General features: G+C 40.0%; 1 protein-coding gene across 8 annotated transcripts in view; it reads right to left on the bottom strand.

Annotated features, from left to right (window-relative positions):
- The window catches only part of ZMYND8 (zinc finger MYND-type containing 8), a 60,087-nt gene extending 49,698 nt beyond the window's left edge, over window positions 1-10,389 (bottom strand). For 2 of the 8 annotated variants that reach the window (XM_075176445.1, XM_075176439.1), the window contains exons 1-3: window positions 10,293-10,389; window positions 9,639-9,869; window positions 8,913-8,943 (exon numbers count right to left, since the gene is read on the bottom strand). In XM_075176445.1, the coding sequence (XP_075032546.1) occupies window positions 8,913-8,926 (14 nt within the window). In that variant the 5' untranslated portion in view covers window positions 8,927-8,943; window positions 9,639-9,869; window positions 10,293-10,389. Of the gene's footprint in view, window positions 1-551; window positions 805-8,912; window positions 8,944-9,638; window positions 9,870-10,292 lie in introns of those variants that run through there. The other 6 variants (XM_075176438.1, XM_075176442.1, XM_075176437.1 and 3 more) reach the window with 6 other exon arrangements.
- Between the last annotated feature and the right edge of the window lie 2,074 nt (window positions 10,390-12,463).

Genomic DNA, 12,463 nt, shown 5'->3' with positions numbered 1-12,463 from the left:
AAGTGGACTATTTCAGCATAATAATGCCAAGCTGTCATGATTATTCTTATTTTTTAAAATACTATATAGAGAGAACAAAAGGAAGAAAAATCGATATTCCTCTAATTCCCATCTGCTTTGCATTAACCATTTCATCAGTAGATGGTTTTCTCGACATTAAAATGTTTAAATCATACTTGTTTACCCGGTCATTTGCACTTGCTTTATATGTAACATTTGTCTGGTTACATTGTAGCAAAGCTGACAAAAAAAATGAATATTACCACACAGAGATGTAAATAAAATGCTCAGTACTAACTTTTGCATGCCACAAATCTAACATTGTTAAAGCAGATTGTAAGAAAGCTATCTGAATAAGAGGTGACATACAAGTCATGCTGGAGCTCTTTCCTCTTTTTGAGTTTAATACAGAAAACAATACCAAGTAGGAATAATACAAATGTTAAAGCAACATATTAACGTGCATGTAAAAGGATGAGGTGCTAGCAATTCTGAAGCTGAAGGAACATTAGATTTTTGTTTTATTTTTTTTTTTTTATAGAAAGACTCACCTATCACACTCATCGATGGCTATGTAACTTGTGCAGGCTCTTAAAATGGCGTCTTCGGCAGCAATGCACTGCCCCATTCCTGCACTGTAGCTAAAATGGAAGCAGTTTATTCAATAAGGGCATATGTGGACTTAAGTGCTATCTCCCCTACCGCCTCCACCAAAGCAAGGGGATCGCTTTTTTATTTCAGCAATTGTAGATGAAAACCAAATGTTTTAGAGAAAATTCAGACAGGAAGAGACTAGCATGATTTACACATCACAAACACTCGGTCAGAACAAAGGTCAAAGATTTATGTGGATATAAAGAAGGTTTATAAACCATGAAAATGGATTTTTAATGTACAGATGAGCTGGGTTTCTGCTAAAGTTTTACAGACCCAATTTCTTGGTACCAAAGTTCCTTATTATTATTGTCTTAAAATGTAAACGCTACATGTACAAACAGCATAAATAACCAAAAGATGGCATCTTTGGTAGCATGGTCAGTCATATCAGCAATTACTGAATAATTAGGTCCTGACTGAGACACAGTGCAATACATAAATGACAGTACTTGCTGCCTAAAACCAACTAGTTCATGCTGCTTATTCCAGATCCTATTTTAAGTTGTCATGTTTTTAATAACCCAATATAAAGGCAATATTTTAAAAATAGCCACATTAAAAAATTATTTTATACTGATAAGAGATTCTGCTCAGGACAAGCATCATTCTGCATCTTGTAACAGGCGGCTTGTTATGGTCTTTTTAACCATATATTGCACTTGAAAATCTTGATCTTGTTAACAAGTGGATATTGAGAAAGTTAAAATGAACCTACACATTAAGAAAAAAAAAAAAAGGGGGTAAACGGTTCTTAAGTTAAACCATCATCGGCTTGTCATGTGCTCTGACCTCTGCTATGTTAGGTCACATGTTGCAGGGGCTAATATTTCAAGTCACTTCTCACCACCCTCTATGAACCCGATAACTTGGCCATAGGCATCATCATCATCAGCTTTGTATATAGCACCACTAATTCTGCAGTGCTGTACAGGGATCTCACTCACATCAGTTCCTGCCCCATTGGAGCTTACAGTCTAAATTCCCTAACAAAAACACAGAACGAGAGGAGACTATGGTCACATTAATAGCAGCCAATTAACCTACTGGTATGTTTTTGGAGTGCGGGAAGAAAATCTGGAGCACCTGGAGGAAACCCACGCAAATACGGGAAGAACATAAAAAATTCATAGAGATAAGAGGCCATTGGGCAGGTCAGGAATTGCCACCGGTGCTGCTCTAGTGTATGTCAGTACACCATCATCATTTATTTATGTAGCGCCACTGATTCCGCAGTGGGGGCTTATACAGTCTAAATTCCCTAACATACGGAGGGGGGGAGGGGGGGGGGGGGGGGGGGGGGGGGGGGGAGAAGAGAGAGAGAGAGAGAGAGATGAGAGAGAGGAGAGAGAGAGAAGGAGAGAGAGAGAGAGAGAGAGAGAGAGAGAGAGAGAGACGAGAGAGAGAGAGAGTGAGAGAAGAGAGAGAGAGAGAGAGCGAGAGAGAGAGAGACGAGAGAGAGAGAGAGATAGAGAGACGAGAGAGAGAGAGAGAGAGAGAGAGGAGAGAGAGAGATCAATTTTTGATAGCAGCCAATTAACCTACTAGTATATTTTTTGGAGTGGTGTGGGAGGAAAACCGGAGCACCCGGAGGAAACCCACGCAAACATGGGGAGAGCATACAAACTCCACACAGATAAGGCCGATGGTCGGGAATTGAACTCATGACCCCAGCGGTGTGAGCCATTTAGTTTTTAGTCACAATCCGACCAAACAGTACGTGTGGAGTGCAAAGGTATGGAAGACAATGTGGCAGGGGGATATGGAGTGGCAAAGGTGGTAAGAGGCATGAGGAGTAAGGGGAGGAGTGTGGCATAAGTAGGTGAGAAAGCGGGCATATGTGGTAGAGATTGGTGATGAAAGGGGACATAAAGGATTGTGGATGGGCAATAAATGGGTTATATATAGCAATACTGCATAAATAAAAAGATAAAACAGACTACAATTTCTATTACAGCAATATTGATTTTGATCTTTAAAATGTTTAACTGTTACTGTTCCATTCTTGTAATTATTTGTTATATTAAAACAATAAATGATTTTGAGCAATGCAGTTTAGTGTGTTCTTTTTGATACGGTCATTTAATGTGGTGGGTGGGGCATGAAGACAAGCTGCATGTTATCGGTACATCTTTTTATTATGACAAGCACTAGAGCTCCCACAAACGAAATTGGCCAAATATGTCACCTGTAACCCTCCACGTGGGTGCTCTGACCAGGCCAGTCAGTAATGCCTGAAAGCAGTTAGTACAGCGTTTGCATGGCCGGGGCTTCATTTTGGCAATTAATTGCCTTGGGGCCCCACGCAAATCTTAATCTGGTTTTGTCTTTATGTCCCATTTTCAATGCCAATGTGAAATTCCTTCTATCACTTTCTCTATGTCACCACCACCCACACTGAAGTTAATGCATTAATGTTGTAGTCCCATCAACAAAGACCTACCAACTGGAAAATCATTTAGGACAACAAATTGTTTGAGATTCTTTCTTCATTTCACGCCCCCCACAACTCATCTAGAAAATGTGTACTTCTGGCTTCTCTGGGAGTTTTCCCCCATCCACAGCAGGAAGCCCTCCCTCCATAAACTACCTGTGTGATTTACACAAAAGCGAAAGAATCAGGTTTCAAAAGACAAAATGAAGGCTTGCTAGAGACATGGTGGGTTTAAAAGAGATTCCTTAATAAATAAAACAGTTTAAAAGGAGGTTCAAGCGCAGTATTTTTAAGTCTGGTTTCAAGTTGAGAAAACGACAACCCTCTCCCGCCCAACCCTCAGGCAAAACTATATAACAATCCTGCATTTCCATCCAGAAGAGGGAACATTTGTCTTGATGGAATGATACATTAGCCTCTCACATCAATGCTGGGCCTGCTGAAATAAACACTAATCAGCTAGACCCCTTTTCTTTACGTACTTAGCATATTGTACTCATGTTCTGTATCTATGCCACGATACTACAATCCCCTCAGCATCTACTGACCATTCTCTAGAGCAATGGTGCACAACATGCTGTATGTAGGCATGGCCATTTTCTGCGGCCCGCTGGTAAGCACAACAGATTCAGAGAGAACCCCAGGACAATGTGTCTGAAATACATTTATAGTATTCCTGTCCCCGACATCCTGGTTGCCCAGCTATCTGTCCTGTATCTCACTATGGTGTCAGTACTCTAAATGTCCCCACCCCCCACAGCCTCAGTGAGCTTCACTGATTCGCTGCCAATGCCCTCTGTACAACTGCGGAGCTTAGTCTCACCAGACAGACTGAGGAGGACAGGTAATAAATGTACAATGGCTTTCTGGTGGGGGGATGGGGGAAGGGGGAGAATGTGCTGCTACAGGGGACAGAGAGAGAAAGAAGAATGTGTTTTTACATAGATGAAGGGGAAATGTGTTATTGCATGGGGGGGGGGGGGGGGTGATGTTGCAATATGTTGCCACAGCAGTGCGGAGGGCAAACGCAGGGATTTGTAGAGGGGAGTTTCCACACCACGCCGCCAGTGGGGCGTGACCAGCATGCATGGGGGGCGTTGGCTATAATTGTAGACAGTGATTGGCTGCTCTCCAACTCTTCCTATCCCCATAATATACATGGGCAATGCTGCGTTCACTACTGTTAGGGTGCACGCAGCTCTCAGCCTTTTCAGACAGAGCCGTTGTGAAGCTGGGGGCAAGGGTCCAGCCACCCTCAATTATACAGTGCCCCAAGCTTGGAGGGGGGGTTTCCAGGCACTAGGAAACCTCCCCTCGGTTTGCCTATGGCAGGTGGGAGGGCTGTGGGAGAATGTGCTTGTTACCGAGGTGAAGGGGGGGGGGGGAGTTTGTTACCAGAGCCGTAACTTAAAACTTTAGCGCCTGGAGCGAGGAAGGGAACCCTGGCGCCTACCTTGCCCTCAATTTTAAACCAAATGAACCTAAAATGATCATAAATTGCGCTCCCCCTTCAGCGTTACACCCCCACTCGGCACTGGCCCTAGTTTACGGCCCTGGTCATTACAGAGGTGAGGGTTGTGGGAGAGTCGTGTTACTAAAGAGGTTAAGGGGGAGGGGTGTTACTTCAGAGGTTTGTTGGTGGGCGGAGGATGTGTTGCTACAGAGGTGTGGAGGTGAGGGGGGGGGTGTTACAACAGAGGTGAGGGTGAGTTGCTTGCTTCCTATGTGACTCATTACTGTGCATATTGACTTATTAACAATGTGATGCAATAAACAAGGCGTGGCAAAACTGCAAAGACACATCATATACTGTAGTAAATTCAATACATTTTACATGTTTAAACAAGTTAAGTTTTATTGTGGAGTCTTCAAATGAGTACTATATCTGCAGCCCTCATACTAAAAAAGGTTTTGCACCACTGCCTCTCTATCATACTTGCCAACTCTCCCAGAATGTCCGGGAGACTCCCGCATTTTGCAAGAGTCTCACGTACTCCCGGGAGAGTGTGGCAATCTCCTGGATCTGCCCACTTCACTGGGAAGGTGAAGTGGGCAGAATTAGGTCCCAAACACCGCGATTCCCGGTGAATAACGGCGTTTGGCCCTGCCCCCCGCTGTCAAATGACGCGTTTGCATCATGATGTCACATAACGCCCACCTCCCCCGCAGGCTCCCGGATACCAACATTTCAAAGTGGGTAAGTATGCTCTATATATGAGTTAATGATGGCACAGAAAATATTGTCTACAGATATACCATTAAGGCTATGTACGCCTTTATTCCTTTATACAGATTGCTATTTCACAAGAAAGATCTCACCTAACAGAATGATTTATTTCCCCACCATTTTGAGCTAGTTCCACCATTATACACTGACACATCTGGTTACGAATTAACTGTACAGACACATAAGCACAAAATTGTCAGGGCTGCAAGTCTCAGATTACCCAGACCACAGCTGACTTTACACAGCAGCAAAGTATACTACTGCTAAATTATGTAGCAAGAGCAGTTTTCCTCATCCCATTACGTAGTGATATCACATATCATAGTCCTATATTTACCAATAACTGAAATGTGTAACACGCTAAGTAAAGGACCGTTACTGTAGAGTGAGGACAAATAGTACTCTACAACATGCCCATCTTCTTACAATATGCAGTGTTGTCTTCACACTTGAAATGACAGTTGCGTCACAAGATGGACGTCTGTCCCAAAACATGTGACATGTAGGAGGTGGCTGCTGTCATAATACAGTAACACTAAATAAAGTGTTAAAAATAACCGTAGTCAATAAGGAAGAAGGTATATGGGGAAAGCACTTGTCTCACAAGAGAAGCGGACACCTTCATGGCTGGGAGTACCACTGTTCCATTTACCCATTACTATACTGAACGGCATGCATCTAGTTGTAAAAGATCCAATATAATGTCACTTTCTATAAGCAACATATTTCCTATACCTAAAAGGGAATCCAAAGACACGATGACAGATGAGTAGCATGGAAATGAGAGTGTAATAAGAATATTGATTGTTTTTATGTAAAGCGAAATATACTCTATCAATAAGGAGCAGTGTCTGGTTAAAGAGCCCACCTTGAATTAGGGATGTAGGGCCCCATTGCTGAGTCATCATATACTATGTGTCTGCCCTAATCACGTGACAATATAAAATATTATTCTCAGTATGCCCGATACCAAGTTTGCTGGCCTGAAACACACTTCCATATTTTCTTTGCTTCTTTTTTTTACTCAAGGCCCAGAAGTGGATCACCTGGTAACTCAAACTGTAAAAAATGAATATTATTTTCATGAGAGCACAGAAAATCTGCTTTCTCTGTGGATAACACAGATGTTTTATGTTTTAAAGGAACATCATTCCTAACAAAGCTATTATGGAAAAAGGCTGAATGCTTACTGGTCTGTACCAAACATAAAAAAAACCCTCTCTCAAACATTGAAGGACCACTGTTTCATTCATCTAGACTACCTCTCTCATCATTTAAATAGCGCCACCAATTCCGCTGCACTTTACAGAGAATGAGTTCATGTGTGTAATGTTTCAGTACAAAGGCAAATTGCTTTAGTGAATCTGCTGTGTGAGGTGATTCTGCTTAACCTCTTCCGATTATATGTCCAGTGGTTGGGTGCGGCCTATAAGAAGGGGTGTTTCATAAGTGTAAAAAATGTATTTTTATATTTATTTCATGACTATTATGGGAAAGAAATGTCATGCCTAGGTCAGCTGCAGGAGAATGTTCACATGCTTTCAATACACAAAATAAGTGCACTTCCTCCCTCAAACTGCACCTTCAGATCAACTTTTTGACTAGTTTTCTGGATTCACAGCAGTAAAAACATGCACTTATTGGAAGGAGTTGAATCACTGACATGGAGCCAGCAGCGCTGAGAGAAACTTCCAGAACGATGCCATTCTCAGCTCTCCAGTTGTCAGCTGTTAACCAGCTCTGTGCTGTCATTGGTGTATACAGCTTTACAGGACAGTTGATTGGTCTGAAAAGGCTGGATTTTTTCCTTTTGCTCCTTCCTTGAATTCAGACATCTTGGTGCAATGCAGGCATTTTTTTACCATGTCTGTGTGTGTGACAAACAGGACTGGATTCAGTGTTCAGAGAGTGTGCCTCGCCTGCAAATGTGTTAACAATTCCTAATAATGCATCACAAAGCTGCAGAAAAAAAAAAAAAAAAACGGCTAACATTTCATTGGTGTAGATGAAATGGCTAAATTCCAAAGAGGGGAAATTAACCCCTTTGGTTCAGAACATTTCTTTTATCAAATTTAACATGAGAGAGAATATATTTAGCCCTGACCTAAGCTACAGTGGTCAATAGATTCATTACCCTATCATGACTTGCCATCTTGACGGGTGTAGCCCCTTATAATATTGCCTGCTGATTGGAATAAAAAGATAACTAATATATTAATAGTGCAGACAGACTACTTTTACAATATAATGCCCAAACTCTAACCCCCATGTCTATAATTGCTGATAGAAAATATATATTGTTCAACAGAAGTGGCAAAATGGTCGTTGCAATGGACGCTTGAAAAAGAAGCAGGAAGCAGGTACGTCACTGCAATCTGTGGTGCGGTGAATAGAGAAATAAATTAACTTAAGAATGCAAACCCTTTCTCTGACATTGCTTTCAGCAGGGAGACAGCTCAATTTTCATTAAACTTCTAGCAGCTGCTTGGCTAACACTTTCCTATATCAAGATGGAGGAGCTTGCACTGCTAGTGACGTCAGAGAAACCAGCTCCATTTTGTAAATGTTAACCCTTCATTGCCAGAAAGTTGTCCGTGGCCACTGTCATGGAGAACAGTGTACAGTGCAGAAACACACACTGTGTATATATCTGGTTTAATAAATTAAGATTCCTGAAAGGCTGAATGGGATAACTAGTAACAGTTAACATTTGTAAATGACCTGTTTACCAGGCAAACATGGCAAATACAATAGTGCTTGTGTCACAAAAGGAAGTTGGAGGGGGGTGGGGTAAGACGACACACCATTAATAGCATTTAACTTACAGTATCTAAGAATATAATCTCCCACACACTTTAACAGTTTCCCTCAAACTGAAACACAGCTGGGGAGATCCGCCACCCAATTATTATTTCAGCAACTAAAATTAAACCTCGTTATATGGCTGATAAAAATCTGAGATTGCCAAGACGACCTAATTTGGAGAAACCACATCCTTTCCTTTCTAAATATTGCGTGCATGGAGAAGCCAGTTGGTGGGACCTGTGATGTCATACAGTACAAAAAATTATATATTAAAAAAAAAAAATAATCATGCTATTCAATGAGAACAGTAATAAAAATATACCACAGCTTACAAATGACAGGAAGCAAAAGCACAACTTAAGATGCAGATTAACCAGATACAAATATCAAAATATGCAGAGGGAACATAACCATTTTCATTTTTGTCTTCAATAAAATAGAATAAATGCTTTCTTAACTACTATACACAATAAATACCCTAAACTTACCTTTATGTTTTCCAGGAGCAGATAAACATTAAAAAGCAAACACTGAATAACCCTTTCTGCAGTATGGGGGAAAGGCCTACAAATATTATTAATAGCAATTAACAAGGGTCACTACAGATGTTTAAATACCCTTATAAACAAGAAAGCTTGAAAATATATGGTCTTTCAACAAAATAACAGAATGAAAAAGTATATATTCCCATCTGTGTGGATAGAAAACCTTGATCACTATTTGTTTTTTTAAAATGTCATTAAAAATTGCTGACATGGTATTTTAAGACGTAAAAACACATACTTTACTTACTGTTTGATATCCATACTACTTTGCTTCTGTGCTGAAGGGAGTCATATATCCAGAGTAAATATAAAAAAAAATAAAAAATGTATATTCTGGTGCAAAAACAAAAAAAACACAAATGCTTAAGGCTGCCACAATCCTCAGAATATAAAATAAACAAATAAAAAGGTTTAATAGGATGGTATTTTAGAAATCCAATAGATGCAGGCTAGGCCCAAAATTTATGTCAGACATAAGTATTGTGGGAGTTCCTTGCAGTCGGTATAAAAGGGATATTCCTGGGGTAACCTGGTCTTCTAGTGATAGGAAAAGGAAAGTTGCCTGCAGCTCAGTTTGCCAGTTTCTTTTGCTTGACTCCCTGTAAAGCAGCTGAATGCCTGTGCTGAGTTAGCCTCCATGTTCCCTTCAGCAGCATGTGACACAGGAACAGACAATAATGCAGAGATCTTCCTTGCTGAACCAGGGGGGCATTGTGAAAAAAACAAAAACAGAACCCACACTTTAAAAGCAGAAAAAGTTACTGCACCATTGTCCCCACCACCTTTCCTCTAACCTCAGTTTTCAGCAGCAATCAGTGGCTAATGACACCTACCCATGTGATCCCCAGGAAAACAGATTTAAAACAGTTGCTGTTGTGGTTATTTGGCGCGAAAAGTCATTGGAGATGCAACCTGCAAAAGCACAATCTCTATGTCCAAGAGATGGGAATAAACTACAAAAAGTATGGCTTACCTCTGTGGATGCATTGTTACAGTGTTATGTCAATACATAAAACATGGAGGACAGACTCTCAGTTCTCAGACAGAAAGGGCTTGGCACTCCAGCCTGATGAACAGACTCCCCCTGATACAAGCTGAGGCAGGATTGGATGCTTTCAGGAATCCAAGTGTAATGCTTCAGGCCATTGGCTGAAACACTTCCTGAGAGATTATCTTTGTACAGCATTAGCAAGCAGGAGCCATCCTGTGTAAAGAAAAAGACAGGCTAAGTTAGGCCTTTTCCCCACATAACCTACAGGTTATTTCAGAGCGAACTGTTCAAAATGACACAAAGAACTGCTCTTTACACAGCTAGCAACAGTCTCAGTACACAAACACACACACAGGCACACACACAAGGATCATTCTGCAATGCAAGCTTTGCCCCATGCACAATACACTGAACTTTCTAATACAATGCAGTAACTGTTACTATGTGTATTTACTTTGATAAAAAAAAAAAAAATTGCAGGCCTCTAAAAACATTCTCCTCAGAGCTGGAGCAGTAAGCACATGTAAAATGTGAGAAATAATGAGAAATGTGAAACTAATAATAAAAAACTAGAAAGGCATGGCATTCCCATGACACAGGAGCAGCATTTAGCACTGTCTGTCCTTTTCAACAAACCTTTTATTCCCCCATCCTCCAAGGCCGACTGAAACTGTCCTTAAAGCAACACAGAGAGAGAGAGAGAGAGAGAGAGAGAGAGAGAAAAAACAGCTTCCGCTCTGGTTGGCTGCAAATTGCAGAGTATTAACCCTGAGACGCCAGCTCTCTCTGAAGAGAGGCCTGCTTGTGCATGCAGCCTTAAGACAAAGGGGGAAGGAGGCTTCAGCCCCAATTGTTTTTTTATGCATTCTTATGTATATAACGGTCATTGTGTCCTCTAATTAAAAGGCTGCTTCCCAACAATACAGCAGACAAGACATGTCAATTCCTTGCTTGATAAAAGTACACCATGGTATTTTAAACGTGCACATAATATGCAACTGATAAGTGCAATTTATTTGATTTTAATGTTATATATGATAGTTTAAACACACTTTGCTACATTTAAAATCAAAGAGCAGTTTTAAATGTAGGTATTAATTAGACACAGCATGAGTGTCCCCTGAATATTTCCTGTCCATGTGCCCGTTAGACTCCATTTTCTAGATACCATATATACCAAATATAATCAGTGCCTGCACCTACACATCGCACAACCGATCTTACAGGACCCATCGCTTTAGTAATAGATATGAAACATCTACTAAAAAAAAAAGATAGTTAAATAGCAACAAAAATACATAAATTTACAAGTTTGATTGTCTATTTTTTTTTTTTTAAGTAGGCCCCATCTACTGCTAGGTTTTTGCTTTTTTAATTGTTGTACACAGAGTATTACTTGTTTACTCTATATAAATGTCTTGCATTCTCTGTTGCTTTTTGGATGACTGGGTGTTAAAAATAGAAAATTACTTTTGAAATATATTAATTCACCTCATAGCACATGGTAAAACATTTTTACAAATAAACAATATTTTTACTGTTGGGGTTCTTTGAAATCTTCCCTAGATTATGCACCTATTTTTTTGTGTGCCCATTTGTGAACAAGCATGTAGGGAATAATGGACACTACACAATAAAAAGTTTGGTTTGGCAATGGTATATGTACATACAGTGCAAATATGAGACTGTGCTTTCAAGTAGTATTTAGCATCTGCTCAGATTATTATCGATTTGTGGAATAACATAGATCTTGCTGCACAGGAATGCACACAAATTTATGGTCCACAACCAGCATGGCCTTATATTTATTATTGTAAGATTATAACATTATTTAAATTGTCTAATGCCATTATACCTTCTAATCTAATTAATCGAACACACAATATTAAAAATAATGGAAAAAAAACCTGCCTAAAAACCACATTTTGTCAGCTTTTCTGAATCATGCATTCACATACCTTGAGTTTAGTCATGCACATTTAGAAAAAAAACATGCATGCAAATAAACACACTACAATTCCGCCCTCTTATGGACAGAGTTATAATTGCAGTTATAAAGTGGTAAAAACTAAACATTAGATAAAACCATGTTTCGGGAATAATTGTTGATGATCTTAAATACATCAATTGGCCCATGATTATTAGTGTCTGTGTGTGCTAGCTTTCCGCACTGGTGGACAAAGTCAAATTATAATAAATGGTGATGATGATACGTCTACAAAAGAGCTATATGGAAGCTGTTACACTGAGTGCTATGAATTGCAATTTGTCTGCAGCGTCACTGTAGAGAAAATGAGCATGATTTTCAGTGAGCAAAAGTTCGTCTTTAGGTAAAGACGGGGCTCACGGAATTTGTTATACATGGTGCGAATCTTAAATAATTAAAATTCCAGAAAGGTGGAGATGTCCTTTAAAAAGTAGCGGTGCACCAAATAAATTAGGTTTAGCAGAGATCATAGCAAAATATGCCCGCTTTGCAGACTTCTTCTAAAATGGGGATATCTGGAAAAAGGTGCAGTCTCCATCTCTCTTCAATCTTTTTTTGAATTCATGCGTTTCAATGGAATGATGCCAAGTATATTTTTTCAAAGATAAATATTTCTCTCACACCATGACTGGACTGCAAATGTCTTTGAAAACGCAGAAATACTCCAAACACAACTATATGTAAGGGTACCCCACTCACAATTTAAAAGAGACTTCAGCATCTAACACACAAGTAGGTATGTACACTTACATTTCAGTGGTAGTACTGGGCTTTCAAGGCAAGTCCTTCAAGGTATTTGTGACTGGAAAAACATACTTGT

Source organism: Mixophyes fleayi, chromosome 6 (genome assembly GCF_038048845.1).
Source record: "Mixophyes fleayi isolate aMixFle1 chromosome 6, aMixFle1.hap1, whole genome shotgun sequence".
Lineage (NCBI taxonomy): Eukaryota > Metazoa > Chordata > Amphibia > Anura > Limnodynastidae > Mixophyes > Mixophyes fleayi.
The sequence above is the reverse complement of the archived record's forward strand: the minus strand, read 5'-3'. Positions and strand labels throughout refer to the sequence as shown.